The sequence below is a fragment of the Cupressus sempervirens genome, chromosome 1 (genome assembly GCF_028749045.1).
Source record: "Cupressus sempervirens isolate cs-2001-9-10 chromosome 1, ASM2874904v1, whole genome shotgun sequence".
In the NCBI taxonomy this organism is placed as follows: domain Eukaryota; kingdom Viridiplantae; phylum Streptophyta; class Pinopsida; order Cupressales; family Cupressaceae; genus Cupressus; species Cupressus sempervirens.
Window position 1 is genome coordinate 736,611,539 of NC_143118.1, and position 24,947 is coordinate 736,636,485.

General features: G+C 36.1%; 1 protein-coding gene across 4 annotated transcripts in view; it reads left to right on the plus strand.

Annotated features, from left to right (window-relative positions):
• The window catches only part of LOC149580032 (Di-glucose binding protein with Leucine-rich repeat domain-containing protein), an 80,165-nt gene extending 60,706 nt beyond the window's left edge, over positions 1 to 19,459 (plus strand). For 2 of the 4 annotated variants that reach the window (XM_089788572.1, XM_089788579.1), the window contains exons 8-9: positions 7,237 to 7,451; positions 18,757 to 19,459. In XM_089788572.1, coding sequence (XP_089644698.1) covers positions 7,237 to 7,451; positions 18,757 to 18,872 — 331 coding nt within the window. In that variant the 3' untranslated portion in view covers positions 18,873 to 19,459. The remainder of the gene's footprint in view (positions 1 to 7,236; positions 7,452 to 18,756) is intronic. The other 2 variants (XM_089788597.1, XM_089788588.1) reach the window with 1 other exon arrangement.
• Positions 19,460 to 24,947: the final 5,488 nt, after the last annotated feature.

Sequence of the window (24,947 nt, forward strand, 5' to 3'; positions counted from 1 at the left end):
ATTGGGAGGAGATAGCCAATACTGATTTGGATGGCATGGTGGCATGTAAAGTCATTCCATCTTCAAAGATGTTTTACAGATGCCAAGGTCTCATGGGACACAAAGAAGAGATACTAGAAAAACTATTGACCAAGTTGTAAACAACCTTGGAAGACTGCTAGACATTTGATACAGATCTTATATGCAACTTGGAACAAATAGGATGCATTGCTCTCACCGAACATGATAATTTGGTCTCAGCAGAAGAAATGACTTTAGAATACACAAATAGAGTCAATGTTGAACTTGATGATGAGGAATTTGGCTCACATACAATGAATAGATTTGCAGCATATAAATCAGTGGCAAAGCATCTACAAGATTCGATTGCAGCGAACTACAAGATTGTAAGATCAACATACACGGATATAGTCAGGATTGAGGCCATATCAAAATCAATGGATATCTTAGATCTTTCTAGTGCATGACTGCATTGCCAAATACAAGGCACTTTAGAATAATCCTTAGGATTATTCCCTCTACTTCCATCTTCTTCTTTATTTATTTTCATGCATGTAGTTAGAGAGGATGTATTGTATGAAATTGTGTAACTACATGTAATGCAATTTGCATGTCCTTATGACATGTAATCTAATAATTTCTCTTGTTAGTTAGATCGGGTCAAAGTTGGTTAAATTGCTCTCACTTTTATCCCCTTTTCCTCAACTCCTTTGCCTATATAAAGGAGTGCCCACTCATTGTAAAAATCATCTTTTATTGTATGCAAACAAGCTCTGGAGAAATTGTGCAAGCATAACTTTGATTGTGTAGTACTCTTTTGAAAGAGAAGTGAATACAAAGAAACAATTGGAGCTGAACTTTGATTGAGTGCAATTACGATTAGTGCAAGTTGGAAGCTTTGACTATGATTTGCATTTGTTATCTTTGATTCATGTGTTTTTGTGTTCTTGATAATTGCGTTCATGTGTTTTTGCATTCTTGATAATTGACTTTGATACATAGACTAGTAGCTTTGACTGTAGCTTGTATCTCTTTGTAGCTGATTTGAGAAATTTGCCATGCCTTTGACACATTCTTCATGTTGGAGTAAGCTTTCTGTTGAAATAAGGATCTTTGAACACTTAGACACATTTCTGATTGCTTTCCAAAAAAATTTCAAAATCCATCTCTGCTTGCTTTTTTCTTGAATTTTGTCTCGATTTTCCTCATTCTCCTTATCTGAAATCTGAAAAATACTGCTAACTCCAGAGCTGCAAAGAAAACTGCTGTAGCTTGAAAAATATGAACAAAACTGATTGAAACCGTCCACCAATGGAAGCCATAAAAATAACCTTGAGCTCTCACTCTTGCTCCTGCAATCGGAACAATTCTCAAGACTTGAGCTTCAAATATTGCTCTCCAACTTATGAATGAGAAGAATGGCAAGCCTCTTGTTGATATGGGCAATTTTCTGCCTTCTAAGAATATTTCTTGATAACAGTTCCTTGTTCTCATCCTTTAAACTTGCTAATCAGCATTTATAATATCCATAAATAAGGTGGAATTTCTTTGGATAAGAATTTCCTTTGTTTTGCTCTTGTTTTTGCTCTTGTTTTTTTATTTTAATGTTTATTTATTTTTTTCCCTTTCTTATGTTTTTTTTATTCTTTTAGTTATATTCTAGACTTTTTTTTTCAAATTGATCCATTTATTTTCTTCTAGAATGTTTCAATTTTGAGTGCTTTTCCTTTATTTGAAATCTGAAATTCTTCATCACTTTTCTCTCTTAACTTCTTTGACATCCCTATATTTGTATTGAACTCCTAAACTTTGCACTAGCAAGAGACGAAAGGCTGAAACAAAAACACTAAAACAAAACCCTAACAAGCGAAAAATTGGGACTCCCCATTTCTAATGGGATTATGTGTGATAACGTCACAACATCTAGTGTCACTTTGAATAAATGTTTCTGAACATTCCATAGATAAAGACCCATTATGAACATAGATTCCTTGATTAATTCTGATTAATCGATCCACTGACTAGAAGGTATACTAAAAAAGGAGAAGAGTCAAACCAAAACATCGTTGTCTATGATTATCTAAATGTGTGCAAATGCACTGATTCTTGCTCAACAAGACCACCAAAACCTCCTATAGTTGATTGCGAGAAGTTACGTCATGTAACTTACTCCAAAAGCATCCTGGATAGAACCTCATTGCCAGTTAGGCGTCCATAGCCCCAACTAGGTTATTGCTATAATTTCCTCACGGAGATTTGCTCAATTTTTTGTGAATAATTCGTTTGAAGTTTTGAACACCTATTGAGTTTTCTGTGTACCCCAAAAAGCCAATATGCCTTGCATTTTCTTTTCTTTTATCCTTTTTTTTCCTTTTGAATATTAATGTCTATGAGCTGAATCTAGGATCAATGAGGAGCATACCCACTACCCAAACCAACCTACTTCCTTGTCGTGATCTTTTCATTTTACTTGGCTTGTTGAAGCTTACTATGGGACAGGGAGAACTATAGTGGCGCTGAAGTAAGATATTAGATTTTTCACAAGCCATGAATGCCTGTAAGAATCCTTAATGAATCAGATCAACTAAGTGGTTTTGAAAGATATAGTAATCACAAGATTCAAATGTTAAGGCCCAATAGATGGTAGAACACCAACTCAAAGTTCCATGACTCTCCGTGAGTAGTGCAATTAATCTGATTCACCAAGCCAAGCAGACCTTGTCGAGTTTTTATGACTCGTCCCGAGTCATGGAATATGCTATATAATTTCATATATATATATATATGCATATAGTTATGACACAAGGTAGGCAGGGGAAAGGAACCAATTCCGGTATCCTAACACCTTGCCAAGAGTACACACAAAAGAAAACACATATACAGCAGCAAGGAACCAACTTTATTCATGAACAAATAGTGATAAATTAGACAACTTGTAGATAATTTTTTTATGCCATGTTGTAAGGCCTTCCTGGTTGCGGCTAGTGCAATGAATTACAGCATCAAAGCTCCAAGCTTGCAATCTTGAGACTCTCTTCTACTTCTCTATCTACCAACTTACTTTCCTACATCTAATCCAAGCTCTTATATAGCCAGCAAGACCACAAGTCAGCCTGTCAGGAATTTTATTACAAAATAGGTCATGCCTTAGAGGAGAAAACAAATAACTAACAAAAATGACCAAATGAGAATCCGCGCTCTTAAGGATAGGTCCACACATGATCCAAGAGACGTTCCTCAACTGCGCAAGATGCCACATCATCATAGGAGACCACACAGAAAGAAACTCCATGGTATGCTGGATGAAGCAAGCAGTGAAAAGCGAGCGGAAAAAGAGGCACAAAACTCCAAGCACAAGGAACATTAGATTCAGTGCACTTAGGGTAAGGATCAACAATGGGTCCACATTAAGATGCCAACCGCGCACAACTTGCAACCACGAGCAGCAGCAACTACTCCTCGAACAACAAATTGATACAGAAAACAAGCAATAGTTTTGGTTGATGTGAGATTGCTCTTTGACCCAAGATGCTCCTACATCAAGTTATAAAGTATATAATTTCAAGGGTTTTTTCATTTTGCCTAGTCATTGGCAAGTTGTTGCCGAGTTGTAGGTGAGTCACGAGCCAAGTCGGCCTTGTTGAGTCCAAGCTGAGTCTGAGTCTGGGAATTCTGCTCCAAGTCAACTAGAAATCCTAACCTTTAGATGCAATTAGAAACACTCAATTTTGGATCTCGTGGTTCTTGAAGAATATTCATCTAAGGAGGCTTTTGTGAGCAGATTTTTGAAGAGTTATTTCAGACATAATGAGCAGATTCGTTTCAGTCTCATGAGCAGATTTGTTTCGGTCCTATTAGCAGATTACCGCAGACATCAAGGTTGAAAAACTGCAGACTTTTGAGAAATTCTTAAAGAACATAAGCACATTTGAGAAGCAATTTTGACCAGATTTGTGAAGTGTTTTAGATCTGACTGAAGAAGGAGATCAATCATTTATCATTTTATTCTTTTGATTTTGGTGCCTCCTTCACAAAGAGATTGGTGTCTTTTTCTGAGTTGGTGCTCAGTTGTGGGGACTGAAGTCTCCAATGGGTTGGGTCCTACAACATCATCTAGAGGGTATTGGTGTCTCTCAAAGGTTTTCACCCACAAAAAAAAATGTAAGAGGTTTTCAATGCAAAAGCAATATTTTTCTTTGGTTTTCTCCTACAAGGGTTGCCATGTAAATTGTGTCTTTTGTATTCTTGTTTGCTAAATCTTGCATGTGTAGTTGATTAAGATTTTTGAAGTATTGCTATTGCATTTAATCAAGTTTTGAAAAGTAAGAGTTTATTGATATACTGATTCGCCTGTTCAGTATAATTGTGTGCTCTTCAATTATGGCATAAGAACCATGTTAAATTGTGGTATAAATGGGACATAAGCAAACCTTATCAGATGTATTCTAAATGCTTCCCAAATAATTAAAAAGTTCTGTATTTATTAGTGTAACAAACGATTTTTCATATCGAAAACAAAGACAATTTTAAATAAAGAAATCTCAACATTCATTGATAGACAATTGAATCCTGTTCATATGACATTAACTGTTTTAACAATTAACTGAAATAACCATAACCACATCAATGTTCATCTGAAAATAACTAGTTTAACGATTAACTGAAGATAATTGTATCCAGGATCATCTGAAATAACTAGGTTAACGATCAACTGAAAATAACTGTATTTATGATCCACGGAAATAACTAAATTAACGATCAACTGAAAATAACTATTTTTATGATCAACTGAGAATAATTGTTTTTTATGATCAATTGAAATAACTAGATTAACAATCAATTGAAAATAATTGAACTATCTTTTCTACATACAAGTAGGTAAATGCTTATCAAGAAAAGAAGAAAAGAAACATACAAGTATCATCTGGAGGATCTTTAGCTGGTTGTGCAAGCCTTGGCTTGGTGAGAGGAGAAGCATTGACATAGGCTTAACTTCCCAACCTCGGACCATACTTATCCCCACACATTCTATTGAATTAGAAAGACCCTCCCTACCTTGGGATCGGGCTTGGGATGTTCTTTAGTCCAACCACCTAAGCATCCTGGTGTTTAGAATGTCCGCATAGTTATGAAACAAATATGTTTGCATAACTGGCACCATTGACATCAAGTGATCATCAGATGGCAACCATGCCTTTAGACTAGCTTGGCCAAGGATTTCAGATGAGTTCATTGACCTAATCAGCACCGCTCGACTTGACAATAGGTTTCATTTTAGGGATGAGCATGAGCTATTAAGTATATTTAATTTAATTTATTCATGTCTGATTTCTCTTCTGCTTTTTTGCAGATTTATTCTACCTCTTCACCATTCATGGCTACACAGCCGGTGAATCTTAGGTGTTTTTGGAAGATTTTGAGCAATCCACTCTTTGCATCTCTTCACCAATTCATGGCTACACTGCCGGTGAATCCTAGGTGTTTGGAAAGTTACGAGTATTCTACTCTTGGCATAGTTTCTAAAAAGATTCATTGATTTTATATTATATCATGATTTGTGACAAAATAAAACATGTTCTTGAGATTAGCATCATTCATCTAGGTGTTATTGCACTTAGAAACTCTTCTTCAAGAGATACTATTCAACTCTTTTTATGATGATTCTGGAAACTATGAAAGTTAAGAAGAAAATCATTATAATAACATGGATTATTCAGCAAGCTTATAACGAGATCATGGACAAGAAGGGAGTTTCTGAACCTAGCCGATTGCTATAGAAATTGAATTAAAAACATTGGAATATCAAATCTGAAATGATAACTCATGACTTGATATGAATTCAGAGTTGTTTGAAAACTTTCAAATGGATTTAAAATCAGTTTCCCTCCAGTTGCTTGAAGACAACACCACAACGAATATGAACTTCTATCCTTAGCCAAAAAAATACTTGTACGGTAGGGTGTACAAAATGAGCTGTTTGAACAAAGCTTTAAAAAAATGATATTGCAGGGAATTCGTTACAAGAAGAAATAAGAAAAACGAGAGTGTGGAAGGCAGAAGAAAATATTGGGAAATAAAAATGTAAGTCGCCGCAAACAGGAAGTTGGGTGTGAATATATGATATCCGCCTTCTACACACATGGCTCAAATAAGGAGAGTGGTCGTGACTTCTTGGCTTCTGCAAACTTAAGGATTATTTGTCAATTAATTTGCCAAGTGTTAAATCGGTTACATTCAAAAGAAAAGAGAAATAAAGGATGGAAGAAAAAGTTGGAAAAATTATAATTCGACTTATTGTTATAATATATATTTACATACGTTCATGTAAATATATCAATGGGGTGACATCATTTTATTAATTTATTATAATATAATGGTGCCATTCCATTTTTATATCTATATGTACGTATATACATATATATTATAATAATATGGCGAAAGATCATTTAAAATCCTTTGAGGTACGTTTTATATTTTAAATAGATTATTTTATGTTTTCTTAGATTATTTACTTAATAGCTCATGCAGATCTCACAAATGTATCCTGTGTTCAAGTCGTCGGGTCCTTAACAAAGAAGTTTAAGGTCATGCCTACCAATCTTGATGACTGAACAAAGCGAGCATCCCATTCCAACGATCCCATTTAGCAATGCTTCCTCCCGTCATCATCTCCTGCAATCACCCATGAAAACACTTCCGCCATAATAACAATTCTATAATAATTTTATATGAACATTTAAACAACTTTAAATTATTAAACATAATTTCAAAATCAAGCAGCTGCTAACATCATATAGAAAATAATGGTTAACGACCGTCGTTATTAACAATTAATACAACAGATATAAATAACTACCTACTTCACATGATCATTAAAGAAAAATCCATTAAATCCAACGGCTATGAGCAATTTTGAAACTCAGTCAAAATTTGGGATGTAACAATTAGGTAGAGTATCTTATGACATAATTGATCTTTGTGCAACTCAGTCTAGATCTTAGAATCTTTGAACAATTATCTCTATGTTAATGTAAATGTTTATTTGTATTCAACTCATCTTTATTCATTTTTGTTTTATTTTTTGTGTCCATGTTTCAAAAGTTAAAACACGTCATTTGTTGCTTCAGTAAGGGACATTAATATTTACATATATTCTTTTGTTAGCCATCAGTTTTGTTTTAAATTTCTTCTTGTTAAATCTAAAACAAACTGATGTTGATTGTTTCTTTTTTACAGTTTGTCTGGAAATCAGGACCTTTGTGGAGTGCCATCTTTACCTGATTGTCCAATCTTTTGGGAAAAGGATGGCTTGACTGTTGGTGCAAAAATTGGTATAGCTTTGTCTTCTGTGCTATTTATTATAATGGTAATTTCAATCATTTACATCTGCTTCATTCGCAAAGGGGATAAGGACTATGACTTCAGCCTTGGTCTGTCACACGATCTTATCTGTAAGTCCATTTTTCCGGACTAGAAATTCCATATTCACAAGCATTATCCAGGTTAATCTTAGTCTTTTCAATTCCTCTACAACCATAGAAATATTTGAGAATCATGGTTACATACTGTTCTCCTTTGCAATGTCACATTTATCAGATCAATGCTCATGCGTACATAAATAGCAATTCCATTTTACTTGCATTCTTAGCCAGGGTTTTATTAAGAAGGCAAAGATGTGTCAATAGGGGCAACACGTTTAGAATTGGTTTTACGAAAAATATAACTTGGTCTTGAAACATTCTGAATCAAATATTTAAATTTTAAAAAGTGAAGAGGGTGGTAAGCAGTTTGTTTTACAAATTATTGTTGGCATCACTGTTATGCTTGTTAGAAAATTTAGTTGAAAGGGAAATCAATTATTACTAAAATATGGACTAGCTTCTTACCACCCATACTGTGAGATAGGCAGATAGACCATAGACGAATTTCAAAACACGCTGGAAAATTTATTCATGTAATCTATGCAATAGAGGTCTAGGATGAAAGAAATCTATTTGCAAATGTATAATCTAGATGAATATGCCCTATAGACATTAAAAATGCAATTAATTGGTCAAATGTTGCAATAGAGATTGTGATCAGTCTGATGGATAACATTTTTTTGATCTGTAAATATAAATATTTTATTAATAAAAATGTATGATAATTACATAGGTACATAGATAAAAAGTTTTGAGTATTGACACCCTAACTGCCAAATCCAAAACATCCAGCCAGAGGAGCAGTGACAATTAACAGGACACAGACAGCAACCCCTCATGCCATTACGTGCAAAAATCATATAGAACCAACATGAGAAAATGTGTCCAACAACACCAATTTTTTTTCAGAGAACACATACAAGGCAAAAACTGAACTGGGTGCAGACTAATTGACCTTGCTTGAATTAATTTATTCCACCCACAGGAGCAGCCACCACCACTTGGATGTCGACATTTTTGTTCCCTGGTAGGCAACCCCTTTGCTGCTGGGGATCCTCCTGCCTACGCTCTTTCTGCTCCTTTAACATGTTCTCTATGAGTTGCCGGGCTTGGATATCTCTAATCATGAGGAAGTGCTTAGCACTACTAAATCCGATTAGGGCTGCAGCCCTCTTGAGCTCTCCGTCTTCATTTGTGTGCCACAGGAAAAAGGGGCGAATGAATCCACACGCCACCTAGAACCACAAACCCTTCACTTGGTCTCACATTTAACAACAAAGATTCCATCCCTCCTCACCATTCCTCAGGAACACGTTCCAGCATTAACCTGGTAGTCTTCACCTTTGAGCCAAGCTCAAGGGACCAAGCCGTAAATAGCGAACAGATTACATTCCTGCAATACTTATGTTCTCTGTTCAAGAACTCTTCTCAGGATAATTCCAACTTGGTGCAGGAAGTTGTCCTCATCAAAGGTGAAGACATTCTTCAACTGCTCCTGTAAAATCTTACTCCAGAAAGCAGGCATTGACTTCTCTAATTGAAGTGAGAAATTCACTTGCATTGTTGGCTTCTCAGAGTTCTGTCTACCCAACAGAATTCAAAAACACAAAAGCAAGTATAAAATGCAAGTAACTAAGTAAACTTAAAGAGGCAGTAGGTAAAATCAACTTGTGGCATGAGCTTTGCTCTTCCCATGTGCACCACTGTAACTTGTGAGGATGAAATTAATGCCCTGTCAGCCCTTAGTGCTTGATGCAGGCACTGTACCTTCCTTGGGGGTAGTAGCCACTCTAAGTTGCTCACCAACAACTTTGTCCAAGACCACAGCTTTCTCCTTATCCAAAATGGCTGGCAAATCAGAGTAGTTTTTCTGCATCCATGAAACCTTCCCTATTGACATGTGTAATTTTGAAATTGCTAACCGTTAACAAGAGATGGCGAAACACCTTGAGTACTTTGTCAATTTTCCAATGCTCAGCACCCATCTTGATGATAGCATTAGTAATAATTTGTGAATGCCCTTCAAGGTGCAGCTTTGAAAGCACCATTTTCCTGGCAAGTTTTATTGCAAGAGCTTTATTGGCTTCAAGAATAATTTTGTGATAAATGCCAATTTTTGCATACTTTATGCTAAAACATACCCTTTCCAATCTTTAGCTACACATTGTATGCCTAACGGGCCCAGGTTTCACTTTGAGGCATCATCAGAGTTGATCATAATCCATCCCTCATCTGAAGGTGTCCGGAGTTTCCAACTTTCTTGCACTTGGGAAGGATTAAGCCTTCACAGCCCATTAATAGGACAATCAGATGGATAATATTGAGTCTAGGTAAATGTCAAGAGGAAAATAGAAAATTCAGATATAATGATATAAGGTTAATGAGAAAGCTCCTCATGGAAATTCTTTAATCATGATTATTGTAATGTTTGTAATATAATGCCTTATTGCATCTCACATATGAAGGATGTACCTACATTCGTTTTACCCACCCTAGTGCTGTGTGCTCTTTAATAGTTACATTTAAATTTTTAAAAATCTTTTAACCTTCTTTTGGAGTTTCTTATCAGGTTCCTCATTAATTCTAGTGTTGTGCATTGCAGTCTGTACTATCACTAATTTTTAGCAATTAGCAGGTAGTCAGTGAGCACAGTCCATCATTGTGATCCTCATGGTCTAACAGGCACCTGGGTGCTATATTCAGTCAGTGATAATATTGGCACCTTCAGTGGTATATATTGAGTTTAAGTTTTATAAATTGCTTAAGTTTTGGGTGCTTTGTAGGGGTATTAATCATTAATTCACATGGAATATAATACTTCTAACATGAAGCTTTTTAGCTTGGGAGTTATTTATTATTAATTCAAAGTTATTAAATGGAGGCTTCTAATTGAAAAGTGTATTGACGAAGGCTCCTTGGTGAAAGTGTGTGAGAGAAGCTACTTGCTTTTGGTGTCTTGAAGAAGACATCTTTAATTATTATAAACTCAATGCTTTGTGAGAAAGTAGGTCATTCATTATATGCTTATGTTTTTATGAAATAGACAATTATGCAAAGTATATGGTTTCCATTTTTAAAAAGTCTTCCTGACAGAGAAAACATGAAGGGAATCAGGAGGATTGTATACATGTAGCTTCAGCAGCCAACAACCATGAGGTGGTGGAGCCTTTTCTTTGTGGGGTAGCTACCAGTCCTTATATGTGTGATGTTGGAGGCTCTTCTTAGGAGCATGTGGCTATGACAGACTTTCTTGAGGACAGTTGCATCAAGTCCCAACATTTACATAGCTGGAGCTAGTGACCCTAAAATGTTGATGACACGATAGCCACCATTGATGACAGCCTTACATTAGTGGGCAGTAATGAAAATGTAAGTCATATAGGGTCTGATTTTTATGACAAAAGTCCTATTTTTGAGGCTTTTGATGGTGTTGATGGCAAGGTGAGTGTGGAGAATGCTGTTGGTATCACTATGAGTTTTGTTTCACATGGCAAGAGTATTAGTTTTGAGGATTGCATGGAAATATAAGCTTCTATAGCTCTGATTTTTATGATAACAGTCATAATGGTGAGCCTATGTAGGTGATGGTTGCGTAGAGTTCCCTTTTGTGGATACTCAAGATTCAGGTGTTAGAAATGAGTTATATGATGCTGATTTGTACCATAATGATTCTGATTTTTATGACAGCAGTAAGTCATGCTTGCAATAACTTGAAGCAGTTGAGGTTTTATAAGTGGATGATGTTGGTACTTGTGATTTGGGTACTACTGATGTCTTTTATAAGGATGACTCATGGTGCAGTGAGTTTTATTTGTCATATCAGACTTTGGCCTAAGTTACCAGATTCTCTTCAGCAACCCTCAAAGTCTGGTTCAATTCTGTACAAAGTCTGGTCCTTGTCAAATTCTCTCCAAATTCTCTTGCAGAACTACAAATTTGCTGCTAATTCTGTCAGAGGAACCCGGGCAGAATTTGCAGCGAATTTTGAAGAATTTTCTGTCTAGACCTGGGCTGAATTTGGTCACGGAACATTTTTTTAAGACTTTTATAAAGTGTTTTTAAACCTCCAAACCCTATTGTGACCACTAAAAAGACCAAAAAATATGTTTAAATGTCATTTATGCATTTGTGTATGAAAATGAAAAATTGCTTATAAAGGAAATCCAAATTGACAAAAGGTGACATCTAAATTGATGATCATAGAGGAATGTCTTTAAAAAGATATATCTATGAATCCAGGACTTCAAATTTGTATCTCAACTTTTTATATAGCCTGGTTAGAAATGCTCTAACCAGTACAAAATAAAAATTCGGATAACTGCACTTAGCTTTTGACAATTCCTTTCATTCTCGAACTGTCCCCTTAATATGGAAATATGTTCCATGCATGTGACCAAGCAAGTGTATCAAGTTGTATGTATGGCTAAATGATGCAATTAATGTCAAATTGAATTGAAACATAGATTTGGTGGTGTATTTTGCTATGTTCCTTTACTATTAGCAGATTCAAGTATGGATTTATTTTTTGTTGCATATATATACACACACATACATATTTTAAAAAAACATGTTTTTGTACGGATGAACCCAAAACGAATCCAAACCAAACCCAAAAAAATCTAGACGAATTTTGAACCTGAATCTTGAACCCACATCCATATCGGAATCCGAGTCAGCAACTTAGATTTTGGCAAATACTTCAGAGTACTCATTGGTTGATGATAGGTCCTAGTATCGTGACTCACATGGACTTGCAGTTACATGGGGAATGGAAGCATGCAAGGAGAATGATATAGCAACAACTTCTACTTGTTTAGATGCAACATTCATCAAGGTACCTAATAGCAGGACCTTGACTGTTGATGTGTACGAGGATGATAGCACACATGATGTTATGTGTCATGAGGGGGGGATGCATATATGGTTTCCTATCACAGTGCTAAGTTTGGGTTAGAGGACATGTGGGAGTCAATAGTTACAGGTTCCTTATCATTTGATTGGGCAACTGAAAGTTAGTGATAGCTTTGCCACAACTTTAGAGAACTTTGATGTTGCTCGACAGATGTTGGCTATCTATGGTTGGAGCGCTCCTGTGATAGATACTTGCTATGGTGATGATCTTTCCCTTGAGGAGTTTCATGCTCTCCGAGAGGCTACTAGGATTCTAAGACATAATTAATTACAATTGTTAGCAGATCGAGATTTCCTACACGAGAGAGATTATATATGTTATGATGCTTTGAGGGGAAAGGAGGAGGTTGATGAGCTCACCCATGAGCTTGAGGTGATTGTGGACTCTTTGCAGTGTAATCAGTTGGCCCTCGAGGAGTCACAATCATGTTTGGATGAGCTTACCATGGAGTTGAGTAGAAAATAGTGTTCACCAATTGCAATTTCGGTACAAACTTCTACAAAGACAATTAGCGATGACCATATATCCATGGATTATGGTGATGGATGTGTTGGGGATGTGGCTACATCCATTTCAGATACACGTGCAATACAAACAACCATTGGGATTATGAGTGCATCAAAGAGCCACTCGTATTAGATTCTTCAGAGGTTAGTCCACTAACTGATAATGCGGAACAAGTTACCCCTGATGTTATATTAGTGGATTCTTCAGAGAATTGTGTACCAGTTCTTGACACTACTGCTTCTTCACAGAACTTGGCAGAGTATCATTTGATTTCGAGATAAGCTCTCATGGGGATATGTTTCTTTCCGTCAGAAGAAAATCTATTACTTCACCTCATACAATTGATAGCGATAAACAATTGGTAGTGCCACAATTTCAGAGGGATGAATTGTAGGTCATATGAGAGCAGGTTGATGCTTCTTCATAATCTCCATTGTGTAGAGTCATTTATGGAGCATTTGCTTGAGAGTTCGGAATTGTAGGAGGGACCATATAGAGCTTCTGACGGTTCTCTCATCCGGTGCTCCTCCAAAATTCAATGTTTGGTGAGAAAGATTGTGGAGACTTTGGCTACAATGCATCTCCACATTGATTTTGTAGTTGGTTTTGCTGGAAGGGTTACAATGGATCTTGACCAACAAGTTGTTCGTGGATGGAGATTGGAGCCATCTCTTGGTCTTTGGTTTGATGATGATGAGCCTCTGACACAAATCAGTGTTGTTTATTGCAGCTACACAGTGAGAAGTGCTCATCATTTTTTCTTTTGACCTACAAGTAGAGGATTTGGTTTCGTGCATGTGTTGGTTTGCACCGGTTTCATTCCATCCTTTATGGGATGGGTTTGCATCATCTACAATTGATGAGGTTAGTAGTTGCAAGTTAGTAGGAGGCTTCTTGCAGAGTCAACATGTCCATGACAATTTTGTAGAGGATGGATATCTGGGTTATGGTTCAAATGCTTTTGGGAGTACTAGTTCCTTTTGCACAGATAGACTTCATACTCATGGTAGATTCGTAGGGTGTGCACAAAGTTTTGATCTAGTAGATGATATTAGATATCCATTCTTCCTTGTTATGGATGGATGTGATATTTCGTCTCTTTCGTTTTTTGACTTAGTTTGGTTTCTTCATCGCCTTCATGGGTTTGCTGATATGGTTAGAGACCGTGATCGTTACTCCTATTTAGCTTATTGCTCTATGGTTTCCATGGCAGCTGTTGAGTTTGGTGCTTGTGCGCGGTGTTGGTATGCACAAGTCTCTTCTTTGCTGAGTTCGATTGGGATTGATATTGATCGTCTCCCCCCTTTTCAGTTTTCTTTGGATGCCCCTGCTCATCTTCTCCCTTCTCGATAGGAGTTGAATGAGCATGTTCGTCTTGATATTTATAGACGTTACATTACTACTACTTGGGTTAACCCTCCTGGTGGATTACACCCACGGATGTCGTTTTATGCGACACACTTCTTGGAGATCTCAAATGGGATTATTGCCCGACCTAGCTATCTTTCACGGCGTTGGTCTCATGCCCTGCGGATCTCTTTAGGTTCTTTCAGAGTTGGTTTCCATCGTCTTCGGGCTCAGTTAGATCATCATATTGACAGGGAGGAGTGGACTTGTTTGTTCTGTTCTTTAGGGGAGGTGGAGGATGAGGCTCACTTTCTTTTTCGATGCCCTATTTATTATGAGATCAGAGGGAGGTTCTTTTGTTTGTTCAGAGAGTGCTTCTCTCTCTATGATTTCTTCAGCTATTATGATCAGAGATGCCTTGCACTGTATCTGCGTGAGGCCACTATGCTCCGGGATAACATGATTCAGACTTTACTTCCACACCGGCACTCATCTACTCAGCTCATTACTGCCTTTTTAACACCTTTATCCCCCTTGCGTGGTGTGAAAAGGCCCTCTAGCTCTATTCGGCCTAGTGATCTTTCTAGATGCGTCAAATCCCGTTCTGCTTATAGGCACCAGCGAAACTCTTCTAGGACAGGTCGGAGATAGTGTAGTACCTCTATGCATCGACACGTGTATCATTCTGTGACTGATTTCTTCTCACCCAAGAAAGACTCCTAGTGCTTTCTGTTGCTTGTTTTTGTTTGTTGTTGTTGCTTTTCTTCGGACACCTTTGTGTGCTCCTGCTGGCTTCAGCCCTGCTTTGTTGTAATCTTTCAGTCCCATAGACCTCTTTTTGGTCTTTTGTTGGACATTAATATCATTATCTTATCTTATCTTATCTCTATTGGGATCTAGGTGGAGTCAGGGTTAGCACTACTGATTGGTTGAGTCGCCATTGTTGGCATGGCGATAGGATGTTCATGATAGGTCTATGGATATATCCAAAGCCTAAGACAAATTGCATTCCCATTTTCCATTCAAATTAGACTTTTCCCAAAGGAGATATTTTATAACTTTTGAATGCATTGTTCCCAAAATTACTTCTATCCTATCCAATACAATTTTTTTTTGTCTTTTCAAACAATCAAAAAGTAGAGCATTATTAAGGAATCTGTTCAATCATTTCTTCATAACAAGCAAAATGAACAAACAAGCTAATCAAAATCACCCAAGACATATATTTATAGGGTTAACACATGGGGAATTCGGTGCCGCAAATTTTATTGAGACTTAACTAAATAGTAGGTATTTTCAAGGAGACTTAATATAAATATCAAGTATGTTTGGTGACTTACCATAAATAGTAATTCTGATATGTGTTAACCATGTAGTTTTACAAGTCATACTTTCTAAATTTAGTAAGTTATCTTCAATCAGGACTTTGCAACTCTATTGTTATATGCATCTTGAAGGCATGTTTTGAAGTACATTTTGAAGATTGCTGTAAATGTGAAAATTCCTAAGAATCAATACAAAAGATATTTGCCTGTGGTTTTCTTCCTGGTATATTACCAGATTTTTTTCCGTGTAAATCTGGGTGTCACGTGTTTCTGTTCTTCTCTATCATTTTCTGCGCTTTTAATATTCGTAACAGTAAGTTCAAGCGTGAAGGATACATCCACAAAGTTATCTTGCAGAATTGGTTCACTAGAGAGGTGAGAATGTGTTCCATATCAACAAATGATCCATCTATTCTAGAGTACATGCTTTTACCCTATCAAATATTACATCATTTAATAGAGATCCCTTTACTACCATTTTAATCACCCAGGCATAAGCAATGGTTTTTAGAAACCATCTCACATTACATGAGAATAACAATTCATTCCCCTTGGACTTAAAGTTAGAACCACCTAGTTTAGGCTCCATATCATCAACCATAGTAAAATATGTTCTAATCAAATATAGAACATGTTTGGGATTAGAGGCTAACCAATTCCACAAATTGGTTCTGTTTCTATAGTAATTAGGAATTCAGGAGTATAAACAAATCACACTTAACATTCAATTCCATCTCGTTTCAAGATGGCCCAAGAAAACCTAGACAAGAGAGGAGCTTCCTGTAACACTCTTATCATTTTATGATATGTCAAATAAGATCGTAAGCCCTCTTTACCTTTCTCGTGATTAGCACAAATACAAATGGCATCCAACCAAATACTTCAAGGCACTCCAAACGACTCAAATTAGACCGATTTTTTTAGAGTACGGAAATCTACCTTTTCATCTGTCCCATACATTCTGACTATTTCTATCCAATCACAATCTTCTAACACCTAACATTTCAATGGACAAATTTCAGTAATTCTTGATTAAAGTGGTTTAGACTATGAAATCCTCTGGAAACAACCAGGAATCTTTTATTTGATGCCATCTCATGCATACTCACTTTGGAGAATCTTTTAACTTCTTTTATTTTTTAAGGATAAAATGTTGGAGCATCATCACTTATTTCAGCACAGACAAAGAATTGGCCTGAGTCCCTGACATCATTGATTCTTCTTTGGGACAAGGACAGGTAAATCCCATTGCCCACAACTCAACTTCCTTGGCGCTATTCTTTGGGAGACATGTTAGCAAGTCCTTTTTCAGGGATGCTACCTGGTAGTTCAAGCATCTTAATTCTCTGTGAGGGGTCCTTTATCTGTCAAAAGCATGCTGTTGCAGACTTGGTGTTCTCAATCTCATGAACTCTCTCAGAAAAGCTTATTTCAAGTGATGGAAATGAGTTCACAGATTCCTAATTAGCACCTGAGTGGTAGCCTCTTTCAATGCAGTTTGTGGTTCCTTAGAAAAACATAACCATATATTCATCAGATGCAAGTCTAACAGAATTTTGTGAACAACAAAGAGGCAATAAGAGGTTCAGGAAAAAGGCAAGGAACAATTGTACTTTATCTGACCGATTAAATAGACACCTCTTTTGGAGGCCCTTAACCTCAGTTTTAACTTTTATTTGCATGATTTTTACTACCAGGACTGAGTATAAGTGGGAATATTTTACTGATGTTATATTCTCTTTTGCCAGAAAAATCATATTCCTAAGCCAAAAATCTCACACAAATGCTCTGATATTTTTTAACATTTTCTTTTGTATCCCTGGCAAACCAGAGATGACCATAGGGATAAAGGATGTAAGCATTCATACGAGTAATGCTGTAATGGTAACTTTGACCTTATCACCTTCAAAAATTCTTCTGAGGATTTCAAGGCCCGAGTGCGTCGATAGAAACCCAACAACTAGATGTGCACATTGCAAGTTTGGATCTATTGGGGGATAGTTCACTTCTAAATGCTTTCAAGGTTAAAATTTTAGTACCAAGGCAAATCTAAAAACAAAGAACTATCCATATTTCAAGATCATCTGTATATAGCTTACTTGGCCATAGGAAAACACCTCAAAACACTTTTTTCTATCAATCTAAAAAGCTCACACGAAAGTCCAGATTTCTTTCCCCTGAACAGAATTATCCTATTCATCAAAGAATGCATGTCAAGGTAAGCTTAAACTCAGAAACACAATTTACAAAATGGTACCTACTGGGTTTAAGCTTCAAGTCTAATTTCCCTTACAGTTTCATTCTTTCTGCGTTTCTTGACTTACCCAGAGAGAAGAAGAGACCTATCATATTCTCCGATGTCACTACTTTATCCCATTTTGCTGCTACTCGTCACATGATTGCAAATCTTTAATTGTACTCCTTTTGAGGGTATGACCCTTTCCTCCTGCCCAATTGTCTGGAACAATTTTTTCCCCTGCAGAATTCACTTTCCTTTAACAGTACAAGAATGACAAAGATAAAACCCATTTCAAAGTTAAAAGGGACTGTTCCTTTTCCAAGTTCCCTTTATACATTGTTATTGATTTTGGGCCTCCCTGACTACTGTAGCAGCACCCGCTTCTATCAACCCAGAATATAAGTTTTATCCTAACGTTACTTCTACATCCTCTTCCCTTCCCTTTACCTTCCACCTAACCACTTACAAACAATCCAGTATGTCTGCGATCTAACCAGAAACCCAAAAAAATCTATACAGTTGAGAATAATCCACATAATTCCTACAAAAAATCAAATTGAGAAAATAAATAAATAACAAAGACAAAACTAAATTGTATTTTAATATGTGGGAGCTAAGTGTAACTAAGAGATGCTCTTATGGAGGATGTCTGTCAGTCATCCTTAACAGCCAGATCTCACAAACAACATTGAGCTGTTTTTGCTATCTATTGACAGTAGCTTAACTTCTTTTTTCTTTCCCTTGCACTACGCAGAATTACTTCACTACTTATTGTGCTTTTTGATGACTTCATTTGCATGCTTTTACTTAAAGTACAGCCAAAAGATTTTAACAGATTTAAATTTCATATTTTCCCTCTGTTTTAAAGTCATCAGATTAAATTTAAGGTTCTATTGTTCATGAGCATTTTAAATGTTTTATACAATATTAGGTTGTGTACTAGAGTTACCATAACATGTTTACCATTCTTTTGTGTTGTCAAATAATTTTCTTTTAATTTTGCAGTAAGGAGCACTCGATATCAAAAACATAAGAACAAGATGGTTTTTGACTCAGAAACTCAGAATATGAACTCTGTTCCCAACTCCTATGGATTTGCATCAAATTTAAATCCCTTATAGGATTTCTCAAAGTCACATATACAATTATTCGAAATGTTGGCTATTTAACTTTATTTCGGGTGACCAAAATTTATGGGGCTTATTTGGTGCTCTTGGGCAATGCATTCAAAGCAACCCAATGCTCTCGTAATTCGTTTTTACCACAGCAAATAATGCATGTGACCAAGGTGCATATGATCATAAAATTGTATAGTAAAGAAGTACAGTGTACATCTCACAGGAAGGTGTAACTTATGCAAAGTGGAAGATATTTTCTTATAGAGATTCTTATTTTTGAGAGAATAAGAGAAGTACAATAGACCCTTTGCAAATGGAAGGAATTGACTTTATGGAGTTCCATCACCTCTTAGAAGAAGACTGCAAGGTGTGTAACATTCAATGTCTGATCCCCAAAGTCATCATCGACTATCTAAACTATTGTTTTCCCACACTCAGGAAAGAGTGAATGGATATAATGTGTATCAATGTAGAGAAATTCTTCCAGTGGAGCTCAAGTAGTGTCCAAGAGAATGAAGTTCCTGAACTCTTTATCATTGGGGAATATTGACTTGGTTCTAAATTAGGCAAGCAAAGCTGCTTTTTTATTATTGATGTACTGTACTCTTTTTCTTGTCACTGTTCCTTTTGTTTGTAAACTTATTCTATCACTAATGCAAAAAATGATCAAAATGGTAATTGCAGATGAAGAAGACAACCATTTACCTTGAGCATAAATTAATATTTTTCATATATATACTAGATTTCACCACACATTCATTCAAATATAGTTTTCATGGCACTTGTTATAGAATAGAGTGAATGTATATTAAAGTTCTTATCGGACTGGTATTGTAATAGCAATTTGCAGATTGTAGCATAATAATTTCTTATTTTAATTTGCAAGTTATGACCAGTCTGGTTCTTGAATGAGTCTGAATTTCAATGGCAATGAAATCTCTGTGTTCAAATCTGAATATTTAATTTGTCTTCAATTCTGAAATCGCCAATCTGTACTTGAGACAACATTTATCAATTTCAATGCTTTTCTCCTGGATATCAGTTAGTATAGTTATGTTTCTTATGGGACAGATTTCAGTGACTTAATTCGATATATAGACTTTCGATTGTATGCAAGGACAATTGCTTGTCTCCGAGGTATATGAAATGATAATTCTAATTGAGCACAAGAACTGTGTATGTGTGCATGTAATCAATTCAATTAGTTATCCTTGTATCTGACCAAAGTTATTATGTATCAACACTCCCTCTTAGCTAGGGAAGACAATTAAGTATATATCTATAGAGATATCACCTAACTCGTGATATCAAAGGATATAGAGAACATCAAGTCACATGACATTCTTCTTGTATCCTAGTTATGGTATGTGCACCGACATCGTGTCTTATGATGTCTACCATAACATATCATGGCATTTCCACGGATATCACGTCACATAATATTCACCATGATTATCTCATAAATAACATAATGATTCATAATTGATATCAAGTCTCATGATATCTAGCAAAATATTCAAGAGATACTATCATGATATGCATACAAATACTAAGTCACACGATACTCATCATGATAATGAACATCGTAAAGTCATCACCTTACAATGTTGAATACAAGTATATATTATTTGAAAAATCGTCACCTTTCAGTAATGTACATGGGTGCCCCATAAAGTCATAGAAACATGTATGACAAAAGAGTTTACATTAAAACATCTTTTAAATATATATCAGTATAAAAACAATCATTAGACTCAGTCTTAATAACTTACATTTCCATCATACCAAGTTCCTTTCAGAAGTATTCGATGTTAATTCTGGAGAGAGGCTTGGTGATAATGTTCGCTGATTGATCTGTTGTATTGATATACTCCAATTGTATCACATTCCTTTCTTCCATATCTCTCACATAGTGGTCAGGAATCTTTATATGCTTAGATCAACCATGGAACATTGGATTCACTGAGAACTTAATACAATTTTGATTATTGCAGCGGATAGTAGTAGGTTTAAGGGGCTCATCAAATAGTCCCACAATCAACTTTCTAAGCCATATTGGTTCTTTGGCTCCCATAAAGGCTGCAATGTATTTGACTTTTGTAGAACTTTGTGCGATTGGAGACCGTTTCCTACTTACCCAAGAAATCATGGCTGATCCCAAATTGAAACAATATGCTAATGTGCTTTTTCAATCAGTCACACTTCTAACCCAATCTAAATATAAGTATTCATGTAGATATAGGTCAACTTTTCCATATTAAAGACCATATCCAGTGGTAATTTGAAAGTACCTCAATATGTGTTTTGTAACAACGAGGTCTATGTTTTGTGGTTCACACATGAACTGACTCAAAGCATTCACTGAATAGCAAATGTTTAGTCGAGTGTTAACCAAATACATTAGTGATCGAAAAATCTGTCTATAAAGAGTAGGATCTGCAAATCTCGATTGTACTAATGCCTCTTTTAATTTATGTAAGTTGGTTTCCATGGGTGTGGACATTGGTCTACCATTTAACATACTATGTCTCTTTAGAATATCAATAGTGTACTTTTCATGATTCAGAAGAATACCATCTAGTTTCTGCCTAACTTCCACACCTAGAAAGTAGTGAAATGCCCAAGTCCTTCATGTCAAATTCTGAGGCTAAGTCCTTATATTAAACAATAAGATGATCTTCTCCTGTAATTAGTAGGCCATCAATATATAGGATTAGTATTAACATATCACCCTTTAATAATTTTAAAGTAGAGGTTTGGGTTTGCTCCATTCTTGTAAACTCTAGTCCCATGAGATAGCTCTCAATAGTTTCATACTAGAGTCGAGGAGCTTGTTTAAGTCCGTGTAGGACAATTTGCATACATGTGAGGCTACATTATTTATCACAAAACCTTCAGGTTGTTCTAAATAGACCTCTTCTTCGAAAGTCTTGAATTTTAAAGTAGAGTTTTGGGTTTGCTTCATTCTTGTAAACCCTAGTCCCATGAGATAGCTGTCAATAGTTTCATACTAGAGTCAGGGAGCCTATTTAAGTCCGTATAGGACTTTCTTTAATTTGCATACATATGAGGCTGCATAATGTATCACAAAACCTTCAGGTTGTTCTAAATAGACCTCTTCTTCAAAAGTCTTGTTCAGGAATGCAATTTTCACATCCATCTAACGAATCTTCTAGCCTTTAACTATTGCAATAGCTATGACTGCTCTAACAAAAGTATATTTGATAATAGGTGTAAATGTCTCTATTGGTTCTCAAAATTGTTGGTCAAATTCCTACAAGCCTTGCTTGCTTGATGCTAAGAACCTCAACACAATCTTAGCCAACAAAGAAGATTGAATTACAATTGTTCAATCTCCAGACTTAGGCTCTGTAAAACCTAGGTGGTTGTACCTATACTTATGTTTCTTGAGGCAAACTTAAAGATTAATAATGTAGACTTTATAACTAATAGTCTTGAGTTGGCAAGTATCTTTTCAAGGAGAAATCAAATTTGAGTGTTTTGAATGTATATTAGTAATGAAGTGTAATAAGGTATCTATGCACATGGGTAAGATAAAGAATATCATCTTCCACAAAATTGTACATTTCTTTAGAAGAAACAAGAGACCAATCCTTTTTTGTTGGGAGAATAGAGTCAATTACGATATTTACTGTAAATATCACACTGCTTGTAAACGAGCGCACAACCACCAATTGCTGGACAGAGAACTTGAAGTCATAAAACCCTAGTTTTTGATTAGATAAATAGATTTTGAAGGGAGCCTGAAACCCTGTACAAGTCTAAAGATTTTCAATAAGTTCAGATACAAGATACTGCAAGCAAAAGCAAAATTGGTCACCCCCCAAACATAGGGTAACGAAGGTGACAAAAAGCCTATCACCAACCAAAAGTAAAGATCCAGCAAGGGGGTAGAGCCAGATATATCACGATTTTCCCTTTGATTTAGAGCCACCCTTGCACAATTGGAGGTTCATTTCTAAAGGAGGAGCTGATGGTCTTGTGATCTTTCTTTTTACCACAGTCCAACCATCCTCCACCTTAGCTACCTCAGCAATCCAATCTTGAGAAGAAATTGAACAATGAAGCCCAGGGGAATTCGAACAACCAACAATCTTCCTAAAAGAGCCCATTGCCAACTAGCCCCCCACAGAACCAGGAGGAAGGATAGGGGCAGGGGCAGGAGGGGGAAAAGGGTCCTGGCCCCCAACAGGACCAAGAGGAATGTCCAGTACTGGGGTAGGAGAAGGAACAAGAACCTCCTCTAACACCAGCACCGAAGGATCATTAGCTGAGGATAAATCTGTTGATACAACCGCTAAATCCAAAGGTGCATCACTGGACTTAACCACCATATAGTGTTCAGAAGAGGCCCCTGACCACCAGGAAGGTGGTCGCCTAGATTTAGTCTTCACAGCAGCACAACGGGCAGCAATGTGACCAGTCTTATGACATTTTCTATAGTGAAAAGGGATACCTTCGTAATCCAATGTTTGGGTCCAAGAGCCCCTCGAAGAATCCAAACAAACCATCTCAAGAAGGCCCTTAGAAATATCCATCTCTACAAGAAATCTAGCATATGTCAAATGAAGGATATCCAAAGTGTCTGGGTCCACATATAAAAAAACACCAATGGAAGCCCCAATAGCTTCAAACCCTAGTTAATTGTATTTAACTTCAAAGGATGAAGACCAATTATACAAAACATGCATATGTGTTTTGCTCATTAAGAATTTGCCCCAATTTCAATCTATCGACAACAATATGAATCCAAGAAGATAATTCACCGACAACAATATTTATGATCAATTCCCAAATTTTGGAAGAGAAACAAAGTATTTTTATTAATTCAAAAAATGAGTGTAATTGGGTTGTGACTGGTTGCAGTATCTACCCTATGTTGCATATATACATATCTATCAATATATTTTCTATTTTTAGCCTCTTGCTATATATCCTATATATATTTTAAGGTCATGATACCCTTTCTTATAGGAGACGAAAGGTTGCAAAAAACTTTAGACCTTTACAAAAAGAAACTAACTAATAACTAATTGCAACCATTCACCAAAACTTACAATAACAAAACTTAGAAAATTTTCAAGAAAACTATAATTCTTGCATCATGTCTCGATAATCTCATCAAAATGTCAGTTGCCCTAAAGATTTTGGAACTTTACAGGAATAGTGCGAACTTTTGCCCTTCCTTCCTCAAGCTCCACTTCATGGGCATCACTTGCAAAGCTCACATAACTACTTCGTAATTCCTAGGCAACCACATACATGCTATTGAGAATGTCCAATTGGTCTTCTTGAGTCGGAGTTAAATCTGGTTGCATGATGGGCTTTTGGTCATCCTCTGCATTGTAGGCTTGAATTAACAATCCTATGGCTATGCAACTTTAAAACTTGCACAAGAAACACAAAAACTGCATTAGAAGAATGTTGCTAGTGAATGATCTCACAATGTTATTTTAACAACAGTTAGAAGATGCATTAACTCTGACCATCTTTTCACATGCGCTAACATAAAGTTATTGTCATATCTAATTCAATGATAATTTAAGAGCAACAAATGTACTTAGTTATTTCGTATGCATTTCCTATTGTAAGGATGAAGAAACAATTTTACGTTTTCACCTTTTTGTTGAAGTTGATGAAAGATCAACCCCACAGCTCCTAAGAATCACCTACATGCAAACCCCTGTCACAAAAGAGAAGCAAAAAGCTATGGAGGCTGAAATTGCCAAATCCATAGATGAGACATTTTTGATGAGCAAAAAAGATAAATTGCTATTATCAACAATGAATTTTCTTAATAATTACAAAGAGAGATCGTCCTTATAAAGGAGATCGAAACCCGAAAAAAGGCTAACCTAGGTTGCAACATAATAATTAATAAAAGAATTAATTACTAGATGCCTAAAGTTTAGCTTAAAGAAAACTAGAGTTAATAAAGAAGCCTCCAAACTAGGGAATGTTCCAGAAGATAGGAACAAAAGATGATCATGAAGAATACCACTGAAGCATGTAGATGCTGCAAAGCTCTATCAAAAGTAACTGCTGATATGAATAATC